At 45.5% G+C, this 27,501-nt stretch overlaps 1 protein-coding gene across 10 annotated transcripts; it reads right to left on the reverse strand.

Annotated features, from left to right (window-relative positions):
- Positions 1-712: 712 nt before the first annotated feature.
- On the reverse strand, positions 713-23,351 carry phldb2a (pleckstrin homology-like domain, family B, member 2a). Of its 10 annotated transcripts, none has more exons than XM_071337817.1 (17): positions 23,218-23,351; positions 20,232-20,349; positions 18,372-19,408; positions 17,359-17,700; positions 10,674-10,811; positions 10,253-10,390; positions 9,618-9,746; positions 8,816-9,082; positions 8,644-8,733; positions 8,311-8,445; positions 8,040-8,139; positions 7,155-7,353; positions 5,870-5,960; positions 5,640-5,786; positions 3,270-3,489; positions 2,966-3,051; positions 713-2,842 (listed from the first exon to the last, which is right to left on the reverse strand). In XM_071337817.1, the coding sequence occupies exons 1-17, from the start codon at positions 23,233-23,235 to the stop codon at positions 2,702-2,704; spliced, it is 3,396 nt and encodes a 1,131-aa protein (XP_071193918.1). In that variant the 5' UTR covers positions 23,236-23,351; the 3' UTR covers positions 713-2,701. The 10 variants fall into 10 exon arrangements, with proteins under 10 accessions (XP_071193918.1, XP_071193921.1, XP_071193919.1 ...); XM_071337820.1 differs by having other exon boundaries at positions 5,670-5,786; positions 7,155-7,350; positions 10,674-10,814; XM_071337818.1 differs by having other exon boundaries at positions 7,155-7,350; positions 10,674-10,814.
- Between the last annotated feature and the right edge of the window lie 4,150 nt (positions 23,352-27,501).

Here is a 27,501-nt window from a genome sequence, read left to right on the forward strand (position 1 = left end):
AGGTGCCTTATTGCTATTATAAACTGGTTACCAACGTAATAAGAGCAGTAAAAATACATGTTTGTCATACGCGTGGTAAACGGTCTGATATCCCACGGCTTTCAGCCAATCAGCATTCAGGGCTCGAACCACCTAGTTTATCACTTCAAATGTGTCAGTTTGCTTAATATTGCATAATAGTATAACAACTGTACCTGCACATTTTAAATACAAAATATAAATGTTAAAAAAAGGATACATCTAGTTTGTGCAGTGAAGAAAAACTGAGTCAGTCTTATCTGATGGGTGTGGTCTCTGTCTGGGTACATTCTGCAGACTACCCCCGCCCAATCTCCATCCCCCACAAAAATCAGTAACAAAAAGCAGCCAATCATTCCCTAATTCCTCATGTATTATCTGTATGTGGTTAAGCAGAGAGAAATTGTCTAATTAGTGTGCACCAGATGGTTATTCTTGGCCATGTAGGAGTGTGCAAATTAGGTCACCCATTCACATGAGTTAAGAAGACCGCTGTTGAACGGCATAGTTAGCTAGTGTAAAAGCAATGTAACACCTGTGACAGTGGCATTTGATATATCACCATAACTAACCGGCTACACTGTATAATCTACAATATACAACAAAACATTACATGTCGAATATTTACCCGGTTACAATATATTTAGTATTTAAACATAAATATACTGGAATAGAAATAGTAACATGAAACAAATTAGTAAACGTATATGATTTATTCTTACATTTGTATAAAAAAAAACATGCAGGATTAAAAATAACATTTGAATTAGCACTGTTCATATAAAAATACCAAATGTATATATATTTAAAATGCATAAAAAAGTGATTGTTTCCTTGGTACACATATGGAAAATACTTGAAGTGTGTCCATACTGTGTAGTCACACAGGCCGAGCATGAGGGTTCCTGCTTGACAGGTCAACTGGTCACAAAGAGCTAGTCAGTCCCCTTCATAACACTGTGAAAAATGTCCTATGAGCTAATCAACTGTCACCTCAACACTGTCAGAGAAGGCCCTTTGGTCTCGTGTGCACTCTCCCAGTAACCTCATTGACCATGTAACTACTTGCTACCTATGAGCTCACAGTGAGTGAGGGAGCCATTTCAGTATCATTGGATCTTAAAAGAATAATACATTTTTGATCACAGTAATTAAAAATACATCAGCTAAGATAACTGGGTCAAATAAGTAGAATCACATTTTTCTTTTCTATTTTGACTTCAGTATAATCATTCCAGAACACTGGAGATTGCTTTGCTCTTTGGTTTAACACAAATGGCTGATGTGTATGTTCAACATGCACATACTACTGACACATATTTAGATATTTGTCAAACAAAAAAAAGAGCAGATACAATTAAACCAATATAAATACATGTTCCATTATTTGTGACCTCAAAAAAGTCATTTTAAAAGCAGTAACTATTATAGCGCTACAGGTCTTACAGAGACTGTGTAATAACTAAAAACAGACCAACTCTATGCTAAGGACATCAATGACATCCAATATCACATGGTGCTTTACAATAGGAGCAATGCAAGGCCTTCTAAAACTTTCCCGAAATTAATGAGCCCATTCATTGGGTAGGGAGCTGCACCCAGCCCACTGGTAGCCTGATATTACACAACCTGTCATAAGACGGACTTACATAAAGGCACAATATACAATGCCATGTTCCATTAAGACATTTTTTTTAAACTAGTATTTTAAGTGCCCTGGAATGTTTTTGCCAACTTATTTAGCTGTGTGGCGCACACTAAATGTATATACATGCACACAGATCGTCAACGCCTTCCACACCCTGTAAGTATTCCTTCGCAGAACCTTTAGGTTCCATTTACATGATTTACATACAAATAAGTATGTCTTTGGTACATAGTGATGAGAGAGGTACTTTTCAAACCCTTCAAGTCTCTGTCGTTTTAGGATTTCCCCTCTTGACCCCACGTTCCTGAGCAACAGTAAGGTACAAAAGATGCATATCAGTTATGTGCATCACCTTGGCTTTTACAATGGAGGGCGCCATTGTCCTCTCAGTCTGTGCAGATGCTAGACAGTCCCCCGGAAGGTTTGGCACATGAGGGGGAGAAAAAGAGACTGTCCAGCTGGAAGGAAAACAGATGGAGAGCTTTTGGTTGACCAATCAACAGCCGGCTCAACTTGGATGATGAAAAGGACGAGACAATAACCTCTAGTACACTGTTAGCCTATCAGACTGCATAATACACCCTAGACAGCGACTCGGGGTCATTAACGGTCCCAAAATATCATGAGGGTAAACCATGTGATTGTGCCAAAAGGCTTCTCACACATAAAACGATAAGTATTTGAATCTTCCTAGATTGTCATTTCCAAATGAACAAGCAACACTGGGCACCTAATCCTCCAGAGGAAGTAATTCCCTGCCAAACTGAAGTATCAGATTACCATCACATCAGTCCCGGAGAAGGAGGAGAGCGGTGGGCTCACTGAAGTGAGACCGAAATGAAAGTGGTTGTAAAGGTATAAACCAGGAGGGTATTGTGCTCGGGTCACAGATTCTCAATCCTGACCAGTCACATTGCTTTGTCTTTGAGGCAGCGATGGAACTGGAGGAGAGGATATTTCCTGTTGATTTGTCAACTGAGAGTCTGTGGTCAGAATGTGGTAAGAGCTCCTGAGAGGGGGGGGGGGGGGGGGGGTTCAGACCATGAAATGCATGTATCCTTCAGCCCCGGTGACGATGACGTCCATCCAGATGCGCATGGCCTCAGGGGAGGGAGACACCATGTAGTACACCCTGTCATGGGTCTTCACGCTGAACGTCAGCGATGGGTTCGGGCTCTGTGAGGGTGCAAGAGAGGGAGAAAAAAAACAAATGTCCAGTCTAGTTTAAGAAAAATGGTGCTTCTTACCTTAAAACAAGGATACTAGATACTTTAAACGTGTTAATAATTTGTACCTTACCTTGTGTGCATTCTTTAAATGATCATAGTAAACCTCTTCTATGGCTTGGAAGTAGATGACTCCTTTCATCTTGGCCTCGTGTTTGTCTGGAACAGAGCACATACCGTTGGAATGACTATGTTATTGGGCGGTGAAACAAAAACATGACATAAATCAAAGCACTTCCTAGATTTCCAGAGCAAAGCAGCATAGCCTGACGACGATACCGTTTCTGCTTTTCTTTCAGCGCTCTGATTGATCTACCAATTACAGCCGCAACAGACAGAGAAGAGGGAGAAAGAGAGAGAATAGAAGTTCTAATCACCTGCATAGTAGGCCAGGGTCCTGCGGTTCCGGTCGAAGACAAACCAGCGTTTCTTCCAGGTCTTGATCTTGCCACCCATCTTGACCAGGAACCCTCTGCAGGTTTTATCGGTGATGGCCAGGTGGTAGCAGTTGTCTGGGTTGTGTCCAGCTGCCTCGATGTGACCATGGAGGTCAAAGTCATCCTTCCTCTGAGGGAGGTAGCGTGTCATCGGCCGGGCCTGGGGACAAGGGTCAGGGGTCACAGGTGTCTAGTCTGTGTTGAGCCAACGGTTAACAGCTACAATCACGTTGAAGATCTGCTAGACATTTTTATTTCAAATTGTCTTGAATCTTGTCTATTTAAGGCCAGACACACCAACCTAATAGGGTAATATTCCCCCCCTATTCATATCACAATGATCTCTTACCAGTTGAATGTAGACAAAACCAATAACTACACAAACTAAATGTGGGGTTCAACAAGGGATCCCGATTAAGATACCCATAGGAGGGGGTTCTTGCAGGAACCTAACTGCCCAACTGAAACGTTTGGATTTGAAAGGACAGCAGGTGGAGACAACTGAACAATGTAAAGATCTCTTCAATTTAAGGTAAGATTTGACGCTTGTATGATCTCAATGTATATTGTTTTATGATGATACCAGCTATCTTTTCATATTTGTGCAAATCTTTCTAAAACAGAAGATGGACGTAATTCAATGGATATCAATCAACAAAGAGGTTAGAGTAGGCTATAAGAATATGTTGAAGGCTAGCTGTATTGGGTGCAGATGACTGAACTGCTCACTTTTCTCTGTCTGCAGGTATACAGACAAGGAGGCATACAAAAGGTATGTAAATTGGTATGTAATGCAGATCACAATTACCATCCTCCTCCCATACCTCGTCAATGAATATCCCATAGGCCTCTACATTATGGACAAGGTATGTGTATGAAGACCATTATCAAAAACAGTTTTTGTTCATTCACATTCACCACTAAAACTAAGGTATGAATACTGTCGTGTGCATGTTTTGTTAAACATCTGTGTAATTACTATTTTGGGGATTCACAGACTTCACCCTCCCTACACCTCTGATGAATATAACAGGAAACCTGTTCGATCACCATGCAAAATCATTCTGGCTATGGATACGGAGAACATCAACAAGCCAGAGGATATAACCATTGGACTTGGGGTTCTGCTTAGAGTTTACCTCATATTGTGATTTTTTTATTCTGCTTTGCCACTAAAATCCTAATAAAAACACTGAGAACTAAAATATTGTGTATTTGTTATGCGTATTATTAATAATAAATGGGGAGGGGGTGGTTAAAAAATTAACCCCAAAAGGTTCTTCAAAAAGGTTATTGGAGGATCCATTAAAAGTGGTTCTTTAAAAGAACCCTTTTGAAAGGGTTATTCAAAGTACTTATAGGGGTTCCCCCACAGTTTGAAGAACCCCAAAAGGATACTTCAGGAACTTTATTTTTAGAGTACGTAACTGATCTGTAACCTGATTTAAGATGTGCATCTGTGAAAAATAGCATTTCTCTTTTTAAGGGCTAATCAGGGACATTTCTGGGGACAGGCTGGTTACCCTATATTACTACTTTTCTGAAATATAAAAACATGCAACAGAGGATATATATATATATATATATACATACACATTAAATATGCACATATTTGCATGTACCGCAAATCTGTTTTTCTGAACACAGGATAAAGTCAGCCTACATTTTTCATTTTCATTTTGTTAATTAAGACACTCCAGAGGACCAGACATGTCCAGAGAAGATTGTGGATAAATACTTTTTTTCATTCTTTCTATCTGTAAAATACATTTTTGCCAGCATTTTCACAAAGAAAATGTTATCTAGAATAACGTATGTTATTAATGTTATCTAGAATAACTACACCAAATGTGGTGAATGCAGATGCGTCTGAAGCTGAGAGAAATGTGTCGGTCTGTGGGAAGGGTCTGACTTTTCGGGAAATGGCAGTTAAAGTACTATGAATTTTGCCTACCAATCGCCAAACGCCTATTTAGACCCAACCACGATCTCTTCAAAGTAAGTTGACATATAGTCCTGTCAGTAACATTCTCCATGAAATGGGCTTTTAAATGTATGATTTAATGTAGTGAGCATTGAAATGATGGATTTATGTTCAGTTGAATGTGGTTAAAATTCAAGGATTTTCGTGTTTTATGTTACGAATCCAAGTCATGCAATATGCTATAAATTTGTTGTGCTTAAGATCCATCTTAAGAATGCATCTTTAAGGGACCAAAATACAAAAAAATACAAAATACAAAAAAAATCTCTAAATTGATAAGTAGAATGATTGGTATTGTGATTCTTGGCCCATTCTATTTCTCCCACCTGTGCCCTCTGTTTCTCACGTAGCTTCACCTCCCTCTCGATCATCTTCTGCCTCCTGTTGGTCTCCTCCTGCAGTCTCTTCTCCAGGTCCTCCCTCCTCCGCCGCTCCTCCTCCAGGGCCTGCCTGCGCACCTCCATCTCACGCTCCTACACACAACGATAGTTACAGCATGGTCTCTCTCACACACAAACACAGGTAGAGATGGGGTTGCTTATGAAGGCTTCATTACCCTGTGCTCAAGGAGACGATTCTTATCAGCCTGGGCCTCTCGTAACAAACGTTCCATCTCTTCAATCTTTGCTACGTTGGATGTGCTGGCACTGTTGGAAAAAAAGAGAACCAGAAACACACATCAAGGAAGAGGACACACTCTCACCAGGAAAGTACTGTCCATCCTGGAACCGATTAAGTGTGAGTGAAATCCCAGACTAGGGCCTTTACTATAAAGTTAACACTAACACTGCACCTCTGCATCAGTCATAAATCCCATCACGTACAACGTATAGACATTACATTTTCTCTCATGTTTTTCTGTCCTGTAAATAATGTACGGACTGCCCAAGATCACATTGACACACTAAACCAGTGGTAACTCTCAGAGCTGTTGTGTAGTGTACAGGATTAGTAACATGCAGAAAGCACACCTCTTCTGCTGGTAAAACTGGCTGTGAGACAGCTGGACAACGTCTGGTGAAGCCACGTTGTCTCCTCACCGACAAAACGTATAACGACATACAGATTGTACAGGACTATCACGATACACCCAAACAACATCGGCAGCGATAGATATAAATATAGATTTACCATTGTAACAAGACTATCGTGAAGATTTAGAATGAGTCGCATAGGTTTCGCTTGGAAGAACGTGACGTCAAATGGAAAATCCCAAACACTCTGCAGAACAACGTGTCTGTTGTCAAGCGTAACCAATGAGCATAATCAACTTTTGTCAAGAGAGTTGAACTGATTTCATCCAACTCATTCCTTCCGACAAGAACTGCCATTAAACAATCACACACAAGTCGCAAACACACTTTTTCACTCAAAAAGGATGCAACACAGCACTTTTGGTTTGAACAAACACGGCCTCCTCTCTACAACAGACAACCTGAGCAAGCACCGACACACACAAGCAAGCCCTTTACTTACATTAGCTTCAGCATCCTGGCACTATCCCAGTGACACAGTAACAGTACTGATGGTTTGGGTTCCCACAATGCTCTAACAGGTGGTCGGGCCAATTCCCTGAGAGCACAGATGTGTTTGTGACCTGACACTCCTGCACCAGCCACACCCCTCCCTCCCCCTCAGCCCTCCCTCACAGGAAAGAACCATACATATGGCATGATGCTGAGTCACATCTCTCTAATTCATAAAATGTCTCTTACGGCCATGTCACCCAGCTCTCCTCTAGAATTTTTTTTAATGCTATTTTCAACTAATGTCACATTGAGCTATCAATGGTCCTGCTTGAACCACAGTCCTATGTGAACAGTTCACGCTCTCTCTCTCACCTGGAGATGTTGTCTGGGGAGCAGGCAGAGATGCTGGTCTCCATGCTGTCAGAGCTGTCCACGCTGAGCGTGTCGAAGGCATGGCCGTTGTCTGCGTAGTGGAAGGAGTCCAGGAAGACGTTGGACTCTGAGACGGTCCTGCTACACAGGTCAACCAGTCTCTGTCTGTCCTCACTCACGTACAGGTGGCTGTGGCCTGCTGAGAGACAGACGGACACACAGACAGACATACTCTTTCTAAAGTCTTTTATCAGATTAGATGGAAGATGTAAAAAGGTTTGTTGCTGGTTAACAGTCACAACTTGATTGCAGTTGGTCCGAGGTCATTGCTGGAACACAAATAGTATATTTCCCTCATAACACTGAAATGGGCATGGTCTTTCAACCCTCTCAGAACTGTTTCCAAAGTCTCTTGTTCCTTCCTGCTGGAAACATCATCAGAGCAGAGGATCCTGAACATGTCATTACTGCTCAGACCGATTCTGATGGAAACTGGAGGAAAGGATGTGTTAACTAACAGACTGACCTGTAATGTGGACCAGGTCACACAAGACAGGGAAAGCTACACATGTCTAACCCTGCAGCATGTAGCTAGCATGCGGTGAGAAACAGGCAGTGGGTTAGGGAGCGAGGCAGGGAATCCAGGGATGATGAGAGAAAAGGGCAGAGAGAGACAGAGATAATACGATGGCTTTGCTAGATGAAAATAAAGAAAGCTCAGAATAAAACTTCAAAAGAGAAAGTTTCCTTTCCTCCAACTAACAGTTTCCTTCTAGACAGTACTTCATTAGAGGCATCATTTACTTACTAAGAAAACCTAAAAGAAGTTTAAAACTTTGGAGTAGACACCGATATCGTGTTCACAAAACAATGGTTTTGGCTCACCCTTGAGCAGGCGTTGAGATTCCAGATCTCTGGGAGAGACAGAGAGGCCCCGGGGGATGGCACTACCACAGCTGGAGCTCTGGGACAGGGGCACGTGGGACTGCAGAGTAGACAGACAGACACAACAGAGAGAGAGAGAGAGATCATGACCTGGTAAGTGTCTCTCGAACCCAAAGCTCCAGTAATCAGATGAGGGGACTCTGGCATTCAATGGCATTAACAATCAATATTTCAATGATGTGCAATGGGGAGGTTGGTCCCCCATTCTCACCTTAGAGGACAGGCTGCGGCCCAGTGTGGAGCTGCTGTAGTGACTGAGGGGCTGCTGGCTCCTCTTACGGAGATTGTCACTGAGGTGGGAGTTCTCCTTACTGCCCCGCCTCCTCTCCTCCAGAGAGCGGAAGTGCTGCAGAGACCAGAACAGAAACATATGGAAATGATAAAAGCTTTACATTCATTGAAAGTGGTGGTTTTATAAGGCAACTTCCTCTGTTGTTAGGAATTCCAGTCATGCACTGAAGGGCTCTTAGTACAGACACAGCTGCCCTCTGCTGGTCAGACATACAGTATGCACTGTGAGTAGTGAATGAATTGTACAATATACCTCTTTCATGGCAACAGGGTTGTTAGGGAAGGCCTGCCCTCCAGTCACTTCAGCATACTTCCTCTCCAGTGAGGCCAGGTTCTCCCTCTCCTAGAGACACACAGACTGTCAGTCAAACAGCGGGGCAGGCAGTCAGATACAAAACAAAACCAGTAACCAAAAACCTTCTTACCCTCTGAAGCATGAGGAGCAGGTTGTTCTTCTCTTTCAGAAAGCTGTCCTTCTCTCGCTGAGACTGCTGGGTAATCTGTGTTGACTGCTTCTTCAGGGTCAGGAGTCTCTCCTTGCGCATGACAGTACTACGCTGGTAATCTGCTATCTCTCGCAGTAAATGCTGGTTCCGACCCTCCTTCTCCTCGTCCTGACGACTCTCTCTCTCCAGCTGCTGGAACTCCAGGTCTTCAAACCACTTCCTCTCAGCCTCCAGTACCTCCACATCCTGACAGACAGCGCACACACGCACATCATATAAGATAGAGAATGCACTGGCTTTAAGTGGGTCAGTGTGTGGAGGATTTAAACACAGACAGACAAATACATTTCCATTTTACAGACAAACGGACCACAGGAATGAACTCCATTTATCCTGTAATGCCAGTTAAATGCATTCGCTGGATAACAACATGCATCTACTCTCTGAGCACATCATTCAAGTCACTGCACTTTCCCTACTTGGCTATCTCGGTCTGAATCATAGGGGAGAGACCATCAAGGGAAACCAAGAACTAGAAAAGGAGCTGTCTGAGTGAGGCAGGGGGGGATACGAGGACATTTAGAAAAGGGAGCGGATGGCCAAAGAGGAGGATTCTGTGCACCACAGAAATAGAACGCAAAAGCAAACACATGGAAGAGGGTGAATTACGAGGAGGAGGAGCGAGGGAAGCAGAAACAACATGTTAAAAGGGAGAACGGAGGCCATATTAACTGCGGAGGACGAGGGACCAGTTAGGAGTTTGTTGTTGTGTCTTACTGACCCTGGAGAGCTGCTGCTGAAGCTGCTCCTTGAGCGCCTCGGGACAGTTGTCCAGCTGGGTCCTCTGCTCAGAGACAAGCTCCGCCAGCCTCTCTACTTTTACCCTCTCAGCATCGAGCAGGGCTTTCTCCTGCATAGTCGTGGACACACACACACGCACAAATGCATAGGCACATACGCACAGACACAAAAGCACGCACACATGCATACACACACTAAAACATATGCGCAAGTGCGCACGCACACATGCGCACACAACAACAGAGAGAGGAAAGAGAGTGTTAGTGAAGGGAGAGAGGAAACAAAGTGGAGGGATGTAGAAAGAAAAAAAAGAGGAAGGACTGCTCTACTGTATTCAGACCTGTGGACTGGACTGCTCTACTGTATTCAGACCTGTGGACTGGACTGCTCTACTGTATTCAGACCTGTGGACTGGACTGCTCTACTGTATTCAGACCTGTGGACTGGACTGCTCTACTGTATTCAGACCTGTGGACTCCTCCTAGTCAGATTCTTACCACTGACATCCCGACTCCCACATACTCTTGTCTCTCTGTCCGTCTCTCCCCCTCACGTTCCCTGTGTCTGAGAGCAATGGCATCCAACTCAGGGCTGGACAACGTCTGCTGCACTTACCTGGGACTTCTCTGTGAGGGCAGTCTTGTCAGTGCTGCCAATCTTCTCATTGAGTTGGTCCAGTACCTCCTTCTCCCTCTGTAGCAGAGCCATCTCAGAGACCTGCTCCCCCTCCAGCAGAGCCCGCTCTACCTCCATCTGCATACCACACACACACAGGTAACATTATCCCACTGACCGACGCAACTTTTAATTACAATGATCCATAACTCTAGATAATTTGCTCCCAAAAGCCAGATACAAGCGCTAACCCCCACTAGTATCATTACCCAGCCACAACTGTAAACATTCATTTCCTAACTCCACAAAGAATTCCAACTCATAAACACACACAAGTCAACATTAACTCCCACTGACACAAACATCAAACACCCAGCATGCGTGCAGCTCCGTTCACAATCCCATGGCGTGCGCTGCATACCTCTCTGATGGACTCCTCCATCTGGTTGTCCAGGTCTTTGATCTTCTGCTCCACCTCCTCTACGTTGTTCAGCACCTGGATCCTCTCCTCCTCAATACGGCTCACTTCCTGTTTCAGATGCACATCCTCCGCAGCCTGCTGCTGGTGATATTACGGAACCATCATTAGTCCACAAACTACCGCATCTACTCACAATGTGTGTTACCGTCAACACTGATGATGTCATGTCTAAATTATCATAAAAGGCCCACGCCAGGATCATGCCTCTTGTTTAAAGATATCCACTGTTGTACACAGAGGTATGGGGGGAAAAAATGTTTTTAATGTTTTCTTCACATCCTATAATTCCTTCTCATTTGTTGCCATAGTACGTCGGTGAGATGGAGCTGCCGCAGATTGCTGTGAGTGATGGTGGGGTGGGCTAATGCTCCTGCCTCGTGTCTGTAACGCAGAGGAAACCCAAGTCCTTCAGCAGAACAGGGACTGGGTTACTCATACTCTGCTACATCAGAAGGACTCTAGTGTACAAGCCGTAGTCATCTCCTCTATCAGTCAGAGAGGGCTGCTGCCACCAGACAGAATCAGAACACCCGCTCCTTCTCATCAGCCCCAGGTCTAATCCACACACATTCAGCCACATGCTGTATCTGACGATGTGTCTCTACAATATCGGATTCCTACTCCACCTAGGAGCCTAAAGTAGTGCTGGTCGACAGCGGTCTGAACCTCATGTGGCAGGCAGACTGCAGTCCTGCGATTTATGGGCTGTTTCAGAGACGGTATTTCACTAACTGTTCCACTGTTCCACTGCCAAGGCTCAGGAATGTGAGTCGGAAGAAGAGTGGATTGGGAGGTTCAATAACTTGTGTCTTTAATGGGTGTCTGCCTCAGCCGTAACAAATGGTATCGGAAATGTATTCTCTACATGCAATGAAATGTAATGCTAATCTGGTAGTCAGGGAATAAAGTAGGCCCCAAAATATTTTTTTTCTCCCAAATTAAAAAGGTAGTATGATTTTCTATTGAAATGGTATAAATATTAATATCAGCTACAAAGCAGGTACTGGGTATTGTAAGTACTGTAATATTAAAGAAAACATCTGGAGAAATACTTCTCACACCGTATGCGCGCGCACACACACACACACACACACAGTTATTCCACTGGGGTTTAAGTCATTTCCTGCTCCCCCTCCTTTCAGATAGGGCTGTAACTGACTTAGGGCTGTAACTGAACTATTCCCCAGAGAACTCCATTAAAACCAAACACAGCATTAAGTCATTACTGCTCTAGAGTGGAAAAATGCCACAGTTTTACAGCGATAATATAACTCTAATAGTTGCACTGGGACTGAAACTGGGACTGGGGTTAGGTGCAGAGTCAGACTAAGCTCCTGGTGGAAGACAGAGGAACCAGTGGAGGTGTACTTTGTGTTTAAATACAGCCCTACATGGAAAGTATAGTATATATCAGGAGGACTCCTTATATCTTCAGCAACACTGCTGCATACCTCAACCCCCACAGGGCTACATAGTTTCCACTACCTTGTGTACTCACATACCCTCTAATGCCGGGGTGTCAAACATACAGCCTGCAGGCCGGTTTGGCCCGCGATCCGGTCCAATCCGGCCCACAGATGGTTTGAGTAAAAAAATAAATATCTACATATCATATCATATAACAAACTCAGTGTACACTATATATACAAAAGTATGTGGACACCCCTTCAAATTAGTGGATTCGGCTATTTCAGCCACACCCGTTGCTGACATGTGTATAAAATCGAGCACATAGCCATGCGATCTCCATAGACAAACATTGGCAATAGAATAGCCTTGCTGGAAAGTCACTGAGTTCTCCAGTAAGTCAGTTTGTCAAATTCCTGCCCTGCTAGAGCTGTCCCGTTCGACGGTAAGTGCTGTTATTGTGAAGTGGAAACGTCTAGGAGCAACAACGGCTCAGCCGCAAAGTGGTAGGCCACAAATCCTCACAGAACGGGACTGCCGAGTGCTGAAGCGCGTAGCAACACTCACTACTGAGATCCAAACTGCCTCTGGAAGCAACGTCAGCACAATAACTGTTTGTCGGTAGCTTCATTAAATGGGTTTCCATGGCTGAGCAGCCGCACACAAGCGGCATGGTGTAAAGCTCGCCGCCATTGGACTCTGCAGCAGTGGAAACGCGTTCTCTGGAGTGATAAATCACGCTTCACCATCTGGTAGTCCGACAGCTTTTCCTGGCATCCGCCAAACCCAGAGTCATCTATCTGCCCTAATGCATAATTCCAACTAATGTTTGGTGGAGGAGGAATAATGGTTCGGGAATGTTTTTCATGTTTCGGGCCAGGCCCCTTAGTTCAAGTGAAGGGAAATCTTAACGCTATAGCATACAATGACATTCTAGATGATTCTGTGCTTCCAACATTCTGGGCTCCCGAGTGGCGCAGTCGTCTAAGGCACTGCATCTCGGGGCTAGAGGCGTCACTACAGACCCTGGTTTGATTCCAGGCTGTATCACAACCGGTTGTGATTGGGATTCCCATAGGGCGGTGCACAATTGGCCCAGTGTTGTTAGAGTTTGGCCGGGGCAGGCCGTCATTGTAAATAAGAATTTGTTCTTTACTGACTTGCCTAGTGAAATTTACATTTAACATTTACATTTAAGTCATTTAGCAGACGCTCTTATCCAGAGCGACTTACAAATTGGTGCATTCACCTTATGATATCCAGTGGAACAACCACTTTACAATAGTGCATCTAACTCTTTTAAGGGGGGGGGGGGGGTTAGAAGGATTACTTTATCCTATCCTAGGTATTCCTTAAAGAGGTGGGGTTTCAGGTGTCTCCGGAAGGTGGTGATTGACTCCGCTGACCTGGCGTCGTGAGGGAGTTTGTTCCACCATTGGGGTGCCAGAGCAGCGAACAGTTTTGACTGGGCTGAGCGGGAACTGTACTTCCTCAGAGGTAGGGAGGCGAGCAGGCCAGAGGTGGATGAACGCAGTGCCCTTGTTTGGGTGTAGGGCCTGATCAGAGCCTGAAGGTACGGGGGTGCCGTTCCCCTCACAGCTCCGTAGGCAAGCACCATGGTCTTGTAGCGGATGCGAGCTTCAACTGGAAGCCAGTGGAGAGAGCGGAGGAGCGGGGTGACGTGAGAGAACTTGGGAAAGTTGAACACCAGACGGGCTGCGGCGTTCTGGATGAGTTGTAGGGGTTTAATGGCACAGGCAGGGAGCCCAGCCAACAGCGAGTTGCAGTAATCCAGACGGGAGATGACAAGTGCCTGGATTAGGACCTGCGCCGCTTCCTGCGTGAGGCAGGGTCGTACTCTGCGAATGTTGTAGAGCATGAACCTACAGGAACGGGTCACCGCCTTGATGTTAGTTGAGAACGACAGGGTGTTGTCCAGGATCACGCCAAGGTTCTTAGCACTCTGGGAGGAGGACACAATGGAGTTGTCAACCGTGATGGCGAGATCATGGAACGGGCAGTCCTTCCCCGGGAGGAAGAGCAGCTCCGTCTTGCCGAGGTTCAGCTTGAGGTGGTGATCCGTCATCCACACTGATATGTCTGCCAGACATGCAGAGATGCGATTCACCACCTGGTTATCAGAGGGGGGAAAGGAGAAGATTAATTGTGTGTCGTCTGCATAGCAATGATAGGAGAGACCATGTGAGGATATGACAGAGCCAAGTGACTTGGTGTATAGCGAGAATAGGAGAGGGCCTAGAACAGAGCCCTGGGGGACACCAGTGGTGAGAGCACGTGGTGCGGAGACAGATTCTCGCCACGCCACCTGGTAGGAGCGACCTGTCAGGTAGGACGCAATCCAAGCGTGGGCCGCGCCGGAGATGCCCAGCTCGGAGAGGGTGGAGAGGAGGATCTGATGGTTCACAGTATCAAAGGCAGCCGATAGGTCTAGAAGGATGAGAGCAGAGGAGAGAGAGTTAGCTTTAGCAGTGCGGAGCGCCTCCGTGACACAGAGAAGAGCAGTCTCAGTTGAATGACTAGTCTTGAAACCTGACTGATTTGGATCAAGAAGGTCATTCTGAGAGAGATAGCAGGAGAGCTGGCCAAGGACGGCACGTTCAAGAGTTTTGGAGAGAAAAGAAAGAAGGGATACTGGTCTGTAGTTGTTGACATCGGAGGGATCGAGTGTAGGTTTTTTCAGAAGGGGTGCAACTCTCGCTCTCTTGAAGACGGAAGGGACGTAGCCAGCGGTCAAGGATGAGTTGATGAGCGAGGTGAGGTAAGGGAGAAGGTCTCCGGAAATGGTCTGGAGAAGAGAGGAGGGGATAGGGTCAAGCGGGCAGGTTGTTGGGCGGCCGGCCGTCACAAGATGCGAGATTTCATCTGGAGAGAGAGGGGAGAAAGAGGTCAAAGCACAGGGTAGGGCAGTGTGAGCAGAACCAGCGGTGTCGTTTGACTTAGCAAACGAGGATCGGATGTCGTCGACCTTCTTTTCAAAATGGTTGACAAAGTCATCAGCAGAGAGGGAGGAGGGGGGAGGAGGGGGAGGAGGATTCAGGAGGGAGGAGAAGGTGGCAAAGAGCTTCCTAGGGTTAGAGGCAGATGCTTGGAATTTAGAGTGGTAGAAATTGGCTTTAGCAGCAGAGACAGAAGAGGAGAATGTAGAGAGGAGGGAGTGAAAGGATGCCAGGTCCGCAGGGAGGCGAGTTTTCCTCCATTTCCGCTCGGCTGCCCGGAGCCCTGTTCTGTGAGCTCGCAATGAGTCGTCGAGCCACGGAGCAGGAGGGGAGGACCGAGCCGGCCTGGAGGATAGGGGACATAGAGAGTCAAAGGATGCAGAAAGGGAGGAGAGGAGGGTTGAGGAGGCAGAATCAGGAGATAGGTTGGAGAAGGTTTGAGCAGAGGGAAGAGATGATAGGATGGAAGAGGAGAGAGTAGCGGGGGAGAGAGAGCGAAGGTTGGGACGGCGCGATACCATCCGAGTAGGGGCAGTGTGGGAAGTGTTGGATGAGAGCGAGAGGGAAAAGGATACAAGGTAGTGGTCGGAGACTTGGAGGGGAGTTGCAATGAGATTAGTGGAAGAACAGCATCTAGTAAAGATGAGGTCAAGCGTATTGCCTGCCTTGTGAGTAGGGGGGGAAGGTGAGAGGGTGAGGTCAAAAGAGGAGAGGAGTGGAAAGAAAGAGGCAGAGAGGAATGAGTCAAAGGTAGACGTGGGGAGGTTAAAGTCACCCAGAACTGTGAGAGGTGAGCCATCCTCAGGAAAGGAACTTATCAGGGCGTCAAGCTCATTGATGAACTCTCCAAGGGAACCTGGAGGGCGATAAATGATAAGGATGTTAAGCTTGAAAGGGCTGGTAACTGTGACAGCATGGAATTCAAAGGAGGCGATAGACAGATGGGTCAGGGGAGAAAGAGAGAATGTCCACTTGGGAGAGATGAGGATCCCAGTGCCACCACCCCGCTGACCAGAAGCTCTCGGGGTGTGCGAGAACACGTGGGCAGACGAGGAGAGAGCAGTAGGAGTAGCAGTGTTATCAGTGGTAATCCATGTTTCCGTCAGTGCCAAGAAGTCGAGGGACTGGAGGGAAGCATAGGCTGAGATGAACTCTGCCTTGTTGGCCGCAGATCGGCAGTTCCAGAGGCTGCCTGAGACCTGGAACTCCACGTGGGTCGTGCGCGCTGGGACCACCAGGTTAGAGTAGCAGCGGCCACGCGGTGTGAAGCGTTTGTATGGTCTGTGCAGAGAGGAGAGAACAGGGATAGACAGACACATAGTTGACAGGCTACAGAAGAGGCTACGCTAATGCAAAGGAGATTGGAATGACAAGTGGACTACACGTCTCGAATGTTCAGAAAGTTAAGCTTACGTTGCAAAAAATCTTATTGACTAAAATGATATAGTACTGCTGGCTGGTGAAATAGGCTAGCTAGCAGTGGCTGCGTTGTTGACTTTGTTTGAAAGTGTAGCTGGCTAGGTAACCTCTAACTGGCTAGGTAACCTCTAAAATAAAGGTTAAATAAATAAAAATCTAACTTTGTGGCAACAGTTTGAGTGTCAATTCACCCATGCACAAACAAGGTCCATACATAAATGGTTTGTCGAGATCGGTGTGGAAGTACTTGACTGGCCTGCACAGAGCCTTGACATCAATCCCATCAAACACCTTTGGGATAAATTGGAACGCCGACTACGAACCAGGGCTAATCGCCCAACATCAGTGCCCGACCTCACTAATGCTGTTATGGCTGAATGGAAGCAAGTCCCCCCAGCAATGTTCCAACATCTTCCCAGAAGACTGGAGGCTGTTATAGCAGCAAAGGGGGGGACCAACTCCATATTAATGCCCATTATTTTGGAATGAGACGTTCGACGAGCAGGAGTCCACATACATTTCGTGATGCAGTGTACTTTAAAATGACTAAAAACGTAATACGTGTATTTACATTCACTCTGTCATAGGTGAACACACGCAGCTATGTCAGGAAATACTGTGTCATGCAGATGCTTTGATATATCACTCCCATACCCAGAATTCCTGGTTCCTTTTTATACCCCCCCCCCAACACACTTTTTCTATACACTTTTCAGTGTGTGAGTATGTGTGCCCCACATGTTTGTCTGTGTATATTGAAGTGCTTGTTTGAGTGTTGAAAGGGTTAGAAAGGAAAGACCTCCGGTCTCGGGACAATGTAAGACATGTCCCCCAGGCCTTACCTTGGCTCTGTGGCGAGGGGAGGGTGAGGGGGCACTGCTGCGCAGGCTGAGAGCAGGTGACTGAGCCCTGGCATCCCTGTGCCCGCTGTGATGGCGCTCGCGGACCTGCCGCTCCTCTGCCAATTGGTATCCCTCGGGTCTGGTGCCAAAGCCGTTCTCCAGGGCGGTGCCGCTGACGCTGCCAGGGGAGTCGGAGAACACCGACTCATCATCAGACACCTGCAACTTCTCCAGCTCCTTGTTGATCTTCTGCAGGTCGGAGACGGCCAAGCCTCTCTGGTCCCGCTCCACACGGCCCAGCTCAGTACACAGGCTCAGGATGGTCTCCAGTCGCTGGCGCTCCTACACACAGACGGGGAGAAACAGTCACGTATACAGCCAGACAGTATACAGCCACACACAGTGGTCAACACAGTCACGTATACAGCCAATATACCACTCAGATTGTGAAACTGGGATCCAATTATTTCGTAGATGGGTGGTTTCATCTATTTACAGTCTTTCGTCAACACAATGTGATCATGTGATCACCCATAAGCACGATCAAACAACCCATAAAAACAGAGAAACCACATTTTTAAAGGGATTTTGACGTGCAAAATTGTATCCAGTGATTTTCTGAGGAACGCAGCGTTCAAAGGAGTTTTAACCAGTCTGACCAACTGGTTTTATGGCGTACCAGTCTGAATGGCTTCCATCTCTTTACAGCAGGAGTGAGTGCGTGTTCAGTCAATTAAACAGGGGGCTTGTGAAACATGGTGAGAACTAGTCAGAACATCCAATTAGCCTTCTCAAGTAACAGAAGCTGAAATCAAAGCCCCATAAACACTTTCATGTTTTCATAACAGTCCCTAGTGAAGAGACTGGGGACCAGATGAACTGGCAGAATGAAACCAAGTGTCGCAGTCACACAATCAGAAGCTTCTACATTAAACTCTAGACTGAATAATAAAAGCAGGATTTTATCATGGCAGAATAATAATGAATAGGAGTGAAATAATTGCTTCTCTCACCAGTCTCTGCACCTCCTGTTCTCTGAGCCTCTCATCTCTCTGGTGCATGTGGTAGTCTCTCAGCTCCTCCTTCCCATTCAGAGAGCTGATGCTGCCCCTCCTCGATCTCGGCCCCAGTCCCCCCTTCCCAAAGGACAGCCTCCTCTCGCCCAGGCCCAGGTCCAGGCAGGGTGAGGAGCCCTGCAGGCCCCCTCCCTCCAGCTCACAGCCCAGAGAGGCCAGGCTGGCCCGGCGGGGAGTACCCGGTACACTGGCTGTGGCTGGCACAGTCACATCTGGCGGCCGCTCCAGAGAAAACAGGCTGCGCCTCGACTTGGAGGAGAAGGACACAGAAACCTTCTCCCCTCGGTGGGAGACTATGGAGCGGCGTGGTGGCAGGGACAGAGCCGGGGAGTCGGCCGACCGGTGGAGGCGTGGTAGAGAGCGGCTGTGGGTAGAGCCCAGACCGTTGAGTGACCCTGTAGAGTACTTCCTCTGACGTGGTGCAGGGTCCATACCATTGTCCACGTTCCGGCCCTGGGCGTATAGCCTGCGGCCTAGACGAGGGCTGGAGGGCATGCTGGCCGCACCGCTGTGGCCCCGAGGTGGGCGGGGGGCAGGCTCCCCATAGGAAGAGGAGCCATTCCACATGGACAGCATAGAACTGGCTACAGGGGGGCGGCGACCATCAGAGGAGTTAGAGAGGAGCAGGCTGTCCTGTGATTGGTGGCGTGAGCGTGTGTATGGCGGGTTGGGGCTGAGAGGGCGCTCGCCCTGGCGAGGGGAGGGGGGCATGCTGCTGCTGGTCATGTAGGGGAGGCCTCTGGAGGAGAGGGGGCGCTCGGAGCTCCTGTGGGCAGTGGGGGACACAGGGCTGGGAGGAGGCAGGCTGAGGTAGGTGCGGGTAGATTCTGCGCTGGCCCTCAGGCTAGCCTCCAGAGCACTCTTCCTGCGCTGCAGAGTCTCCATCAAGTCCTGCAGCTCCGCCTTCGAACGGGAGCCCCTCATCACGGTGCCACCCACTGAGCCGCCATTGCTGTGCTCAGTCTTCACACAGTCTGCGGAAACATCAGATGAATAGAACTCTCGTTAATGTGGATCTAGGATCCGGTCTTGGAGCACTCTTATAAACACCCTACTTCAAGCCTAACACCTGAGCTGAGCGAGATTGAGGCAATCAGACAGTGGGATCTAATAGCCAAACAGTGATCAGCCCCCTGCAATGTGCTGACTAAGGAGGGAAAAACCAGCGAAGAACTCCCCTCAGACGGTTCTGGGCCCAACACAAACACAGAGTCTGTGGTTAAGGAAAGCTTCTTCTAAAAATGGAAAAATGCTGGCAGAGCAAGACGGGCCAGAATGCCTTTGTACTTTCTAGCACTGTGGGACAGCCTGGACCCTGAGCACCTCTGTCAGCACACCCCTTCCTCCCACAGAACCGGGCCCTGCATGCTCTGAGGCCAACTGGGCTGGCTGGCCTCAGACTTTGTTTATCTGCGCTTACATGCTGTCATTTGTTTTCGCAGCGGATAAACTCACACTGCATAGCGGAGGATGTGGTGGTCTTCCATTTATTTATACCTTACATGGGCAGTTTGACCAAAGTACTTTGGCTGTGTACATAATCATTTAGCTGAAGAGTATAACTACAGTGTCAGAGAGACGGACAGAAAGACAGAGAACAAGCACATTCTGGACTCTGAGAACCACTTCCATAACACACATCAATCACACTGACACCTTGGCACATCTGGAGGTTCCTCATGCAAGGGGACAAGGGGGATAGACAGGGGAGAATTGCAGTAGGTATGGGGGAAGTAGAGAAATGGGGGTAAGTGGTTGTGTGTTGTCTTCGGGGTTGTGGTGGAGAGAGGTTCCTACCTGAGCCATAGCCCATTGTGGTGACAGGACTCTTCTGGGGCAGCATGCTCTTCATTCGACTGGCCTCCTCTGGGTGGTTAAAGTGGAAGAAGTAGGATTCACCTAGACAGAGTGTACCCTGGGAAAACAACAAACACAGTTAGAACTGCACTCTCTCACAAATACACACACATTCAGGGGAGTACTTTGTAGAATATATTGAACACAGCCATGCACACACCTTCACACAGTAATGACTACATGGTTATGTAAAAATGGACTCCTCAGAGCTTCCCATTAAAATAATTGTCAAACTCAAATCAACTCCCCTACCCGTGAATACACACACACACGAGAATGCTTCTTGGAGGAGAGCTTTACTGAGTTTCCGCCGATTACATCAATATCCAAATAAAACACATTGTTTAATGAAGAGAGCAGTATAAGATACTGTCACGACACCTCAGACCAGTCAGTATATAGAGCACACTACAAAATACCCTCTGCTCTCCAACACAGTCTGGAGCAGAGCAGCTAAATGAGAAAACCTTACAGAGTAGGAATACAGTAGTCTGGCTGACGCCTAATTCAAAGTCCTCCTGACTTCAGAGTCTGGAAAAGCTGTTTTGATCATGTCAGCATGATGCGTTGATAATAAAGGGGGCTGTGCTTTTTTGCTGATTGGTTCTCCTCTGTGTCTTTCTCACTCAAACACCCACTTGGACAGCCACACAGAGCCCCCCCGAGCGCCGCCGCCCCCCCCTTCCAATACAACTGCTGGATTTTCTTATCCAAACAACGTGAGGTCTCAACCCCCCGGGAATATAAAACATCTGAGAAAACCAATCAAACTCAGCCAGAAATAAACTGTGTGAATACTGCATTTAAAACAGCCTCCTGTCCAGACCAGGGTGTCAGATCTCCCTCTCTGATCACGTGAGTCGAGACAGCCTTGCTAGGAAAACAGATCCCAGGGAAAGAATTCAGGCTCCAGCATTAATGATATCTGAGATGGAAACAAAGTTCACCTCACTTTTGTGGGCAAACAATGGATGGCTGAGAAGGCTGCTCTTTGTCCCTGAATCAATATGCTGTTTACCCTTTATCTATGTCATTGAACTGAGCGGTCTGGTACACACTTTGATGATTTCAGCTATATTTACTCTCTGAGACTGGGGCTCTGACAGAGATGTACTACTCCCCTCCCCCAAACACACACAAGCACGTACAGATGTACGCACACACACGAGTCTTTGGGTCTGATAATCCAAGGTTTCCTGCTCCGCCAGGCTGATGGCTAGAGGAGGTTTCTTCAGGAAGTGGGGGATCCTTTTATACAATCAGCTACAACCCACAATCCATCAGCATGAGTTGGCCCTGCTCTGGCCACCTAAAACAGCTTTCCCTCATACGAGGAGTAGGGGGCTTTTAAACCAACACCAGACAACAGGGCAGCAAGGCAGAGCAAAAACAGACAGAGGATTTCTTTCTTCAGGGAATCTCAATTCACATAGGATGCCTCCTACACATGTGGGTTCTACTCAATGTTTGTGTGTGCGTGTGTTAAACGACAAGCCTTACACTGGATCTAGGGTTACTTTGTGTAATAATATAGTGGGCTGTATATTACCAGTGGTGGAAAAAGTACCCAATTGTCATACTTCAGTAAAAATATAGATACCTTCATAGAAAGTTACTCAAGTAAAAGTAAAATACTACTTGAGTAAAACCCTCTGGTTTTAGGGTAATTGCTCATATATACTTAAGTATCAAGAGTAAAAGTATACACTTTCAAATTCCTTCTTTTAAGCAAAGCAGACAGCATCATTTACTTGTTTTTAAATGTATGGATAGCCATGGATACACACCAACACTCAGACGTCATTTACAAAAGATGCATGCGTTTAGTGAGTCCGCCAGATCAGAGGCAGAAGGGATGACAATGTGTTGTCTTGATAAGTGTGTGAATTGGTCCATTTTCCTGTCCTGCTAAGCATTCTTAAATGTAATGAGTACTTTTGGTGTCAAGTAAAATGTATTGAGTAAAAAGTACATTATTTTCTTTAGGAATGTAGTGAAGTTAAAGTAAATGTTGTCAAAAATATAAATAGTAAAGTACAGATATCCCCAAAAAACTACTTAAGTAGTACTTTAAAGTATTTTTACTTAAGTACTTTACACCACTGTATATTACTAACTGATAAGACCTCTAACACGTTTTTCTAAAAATAAAAATAAACATGTGTAACAACTTATTAAAAATATGTATACTACAGAGGATGGCGTTGTGGTACTGTACCTCATATGACCAAACACCCAAGGCTTAGGGAATCACTCTTTCACAGATTCTTAGCCCCTTCTGAGAAAAGTAGAACTTTTTGTCTAGTTGATTAGCCACATAATGACTGATAAGGACTTGGTTACTCAGAGGTGTCATAATTAGGGGTCCAATGCGCAGCCAGCTTGACTTCTCTTTAAACTCTGCAATGCATTTCTGTTATCTCCCAATCATATCAGAAAACAGCAAACACAAGTGATCAAATTATCGGCATATTCTTCGAATTAAGTAGGCCTATTAGCCTACAATAAAAATAAAAAAATCCGAAGGAGTAGGCTATCAAACCACTTCGGGGAAACGGTACTTTACGAAAAGTACTTAAGGAAAGCGCACTCTGATTTTCCGAGCAATTCAGCTGGAAAACATCCATACATTTATTCTTAAAAATAAAATAAGAATATAGCCTATTTTGCGGGCAACTCTTTCACAAAGACAAGTAACCCAACTGAACCATGCCTATATTTGAACAATGAAACAAACCGGAGTTCGAGAAAGATGAACCGAACGACTGGTAAAAAAGAAAAAAAAAGGTTATTCGCCTGGAAGATGAGAGAACGCGGCGCTGGGTGAAACAGATGCGCATCTACTCTGTCTCTTGCAGCAACTGATAGGTTTCTCCAAACTTTTGATAACTTCTGAGATTTCTTTGTTCAGAAGACGACAACTAACCTTTGTGTGCTGTCTCATTCAAACTGTTGAGCGCTGGTGATGGACAACACTCCACTACCTCGGATTAGCATGACAATAGGACAGAGACGATGCCTGCTGCTACCTTGACTGATTCCTCTGACGCTCCTCCCCATTCTCAGTCGAAGCCCCAAACCAGCGGACTGCGCAAATCTGGTTGGTTGATTTGGGTGGTCGCAGACGCGCTAAATGGGGGAGAGAAGGGTGCTTTGGTGGGACGGGGGAGAGGGCAATAGGGGGCTGGGTGACGGGGGTTCTGTAACCGCAACCCTAATCGACCCACGCTGATAAAGCACGCCCCAATAGCAATGTCTAAAACATCACTACATTACGCAGATCTCTAATCAGTGCATACGTTTATTTCATTCCACTGTATGTTCCCCCTAGGACATTCAAAACTACAGGAACAAGAGCCACTACCTGTTATAAACCTAGAACCATTTCCAAACCGACTGCTTGAAAACAGTAAACTGATACTACAAACACTAACAACTATTACTTACAACATTATAATATAATATTTGTTTTCTTCCCCCAATTGTTTACACACTAAAACTGGCCCATGAGGCACAATGACCCACACCTGTATCTCATTTAGCAGAACCAGACACCAAATCTGCAATACTACTGGTACATGTTTTGCTTTACAATCAGATTGCAATTCTATATCAAACATTTGGCAAAACGCAACACACAATTCTCTACCTTTGGCACAATCTTCACAACTAAAATCTCTTGTGCAAATGAAAAGCAACACTGTTGAACGAGCTAACTCAATTTATCACTTTCACTCTTCACATGTGCAAACACTAATTGCGTAAATGTTCACTTTGCAATCAGACCTTTGGTATGGATAAAAAGGCCAGTCCTGTGTTTGGAAAACAATGGAAGCAAACTTTGTAGAGGTAGAGGTAGAGGTAGAGGTAGAGGTAGAGGTAGAGGTAGAGGTAGACCTAGACCTAGGACAAGAATCTCTGATGAAATTCGGACGACTGTGGTGGACCATGTGGTCGACCATGGTTTGACCTTGAGAGAGGCTGGGCAGACAGTACAGCCCAATCTGAGCCGCTTCACCGTAGCATCCTATTAGGTAATAGGACCTCTAGTACTATTACTACTTGACAGTAGTACAACATAAAGCACAGTAAAGACTGTAGATTCCAATACATACTGAAAGGGGAAACAAAGTCAATGTTTCATGTATTACCGTATGTTTGAAATTGGTAGCTATACTACTTTGTAACATGTTTACTGTATGCTATTTTGTTTTTGTACAACTGAAAGACAACCACCACGTGGTGGTAGAACACGTCTATTTACAGACGTACAGGAGGCTGCCATTGTGCAAATGGTAGTTAAATAATGCCATTAATCTGCAGGAAATCCAACAACAGATTATTGAAAATCCTGCCATCTTCCATAACATCAAAGTGAGTTTATCAACCATAGCCCGCATCCTTAAGTAACATCTCCGGATGAAGCAAATCTACAGTCCCATTTGCAATGGTGATTTTAGCATGCAAATCTTGGTGGGGCAAACTTGCAAAACATTTTTTTTATGCATGCCAGCAAAGCCACTACACTAAACAACACATGAATTGCACTAATGGTGCCCACAAACTGTTAGGGCCTACATAAAGCTGTCCCAACAGCAGAGTCCCAACAGCAGTCCCAACACCTTACCACTGCTACACCTGGCTATCAGCGGAGCCTTGTCTGGCAGCGAAACAGTTCATTCAGCCTCATTTACTGCCTTTTAAACAGTGGTGTAAAACTACTTTCAAGTTCTACTTATGTCGTTTTTGGGGGTATCAGCACTTTACTTTACTATTTACATTTCTGACAACTTACTTTTACTTCACTATATTCCAAAATAAAATAATTTTCGAATGCTTAGTAGAACAGGAAAATGGTCCAATTTACACACTTCTCAAGAGAACATCCCTGGTCATCCCTACTGCCTCTGTGTCACGACTTCCGCCGGAGTCGGTCCCTCTCCTTGTTCGAGCGGCGGTCGACATCACCAGCCATCACCGATCCACTTTTCATTTTCCATTTGTTTTGTCTTTGGTTTTTAAACACCTGGTTTCAATTCCCCCAATACATGTTCATTATTATTTAACCCTCTGGTTTCCCCCATGTTTGTGTGTTTGTTCTATGTTGATGGCTGTATCTGACGGCTGGTATTTTGTTGCCGGGTTTTGTATTTACGCCCGTTTATTCGTGGTACAGTTATATTTCATGCACCGTTGTATTGTTTCTATACTGGTGTATTAAATACCTTGACCACGCATCTCAACTCTCCTGCGCCTGACTCCTTTTCACCAGTTACCCAAAGCCTTGACACTGATCTGACGGACTCACTAAACACAAATGCTTCACTTGTAAATATGTCTGAGTGTTGGAGGGTGCCCCTGGCCATCCTTAAAAAAAGTAATACAATTATCCCATCTGGTTTGCTCAATATAGGACTGTGAAGTGATTTATACTTTTATTTTTGATACTTGAGTAAAAGTGTTTGGTTTTAAATATACTTAAGTATTTTACTGGGTGACTTTCGAGTCATTTTCTATGAAGGTATCTTTACTTTTACTCAAGTATGACAATTGGGTAGTTTTTTTAAAGCAGTGGTGGAAAAAGTATCTGACTTGCTTAAACAAATGTGGTTTCTACTGACAATTGAGATGTACAGACTATGGCATAAGGCAGGTATTCCCAAACTACATTTTTTTTTTCCTTCACATTTTCAAACAGTCCATATATATTTTCCAACGGGGCTATACATTTGGTTGAGTTTTTTTTTCTCGCCTGAGTCGCCTCGTTTCACTGCCAAAAAGTAACCATCTAGTGTTCAGCAAAATAACAATGTCAAATACAAGTAGCCTAGTCAAAGAATTAACATCCAATCACATTAACTGTTTCTCTCTCGCGGGAATTCCACTAACGGTCTGAATGTAACCAAACGTAGCTGCTGCTCATGTTGGTATCTGTACTGATGGCGCAAAATCCATGACAGGGAGACATAGTGGAGTGGTAACGCACGTGCAAGCAGTTGTCCCCGACGCCACTTGGGAACAATGCAGCATCCACCGAGAGGCTCTTGCTGCCAAGGGAATGCCTGACAGCTTGAAAGATGTTTTGGACACTACAGTGAAAATCGTTAACTTTGTTAAAGCAAGACCCTTGAACTCATGTATTTCCTGCACTATGCAATGATATGGGAAGCGACCATGTAACGCTTTTAAAACATACAGAAGTGCGCTGGTTATTGAGGTGCAAAGTATTGACACGTTTTTTAAAATTGAGAGACGAGCTTAAAGTTTTCTTTACTCACCATAATTTTCACTTGTCTGACCGCTTGCATGATGACTTTCTCACACGACTGGCCTATCTGGGTGATGTTTTTTCTCGCCTGAATGACCTGATTCTAGGATTACAGCAACTATATTCAAAATTGAGGCTATGATTAAGAAGTTTTTCTGTTTGCATTAACAAGGACAACACACAGGTCTTTCCATCATTGTATGATTTTGTTTGTGTGCAAATGAACTCAAGCTTACGGACAATGTGATATAAGCGAAGCACCTGAGTGAGTTGGGTGCGCAATTACGTAGGTACTTTCCTGAAACGGATGACACAAACAACTGTATTCTCATGCCCTGCCTCTAGTCCACTTACCGATATCTGAACAAGAGAGCGTCATCGAAATTGCAACAAGCGGTTCTGTGAAAATTTAATCAGAAGCCACTGTCAGATTTCTGGATTGGGCTCAGAGTATCCTGCCTTGGCAAATTGCGTTGTTAAGACACTGATGCCCTTTGCAACCACGTACCTATGTGAGAGTGGGTTCTCGGCCCTCGCTAGCATGAAAACTAAATACAGGCACATTTTCCAGACTGTGGAAAATGATTTAAGACAGACTCTCTCCAATACAACCCAACATTGCAGAGTTATGTGCATCCTTTCAAGCACACCCTTCTCATTAACCTGTAGTGAGTTATTCACCATTTTCAATGAACAAATACATTTTTATATGTAAGATGGTTAAATAAAGAGTAAAATTATTGATTATTATTTGTACCCTGGTCCTATAAGAGCTCTTTGTCACTTTGCACGAGCCGGGTTGTGACAAACTCACACTCATTCTTATGTTTAATACATGTGTAGTGTGTGTGTGGCAGGCTTACAATGATGACAAAAAACATTTGAGAGTGCGCTGAACCTGGTGCTAGAGGGGGTATGCAGCTGGAGGTTGAATGTTTGAAG

Source organism: Salvelinus alpinus, chromosome 13 (genome assembly GCF_045679555.1).
Source record: "Salvelinus alpinus chromosome 13, SLU_Salpinus.1, whole genome shotgun sequence".
NCBI lineage: Eukaryota > Metazoa > Chordata > Actinopteri > Salmoniformes > Salmonidae > Salvelinus > Salvelinus alpinus.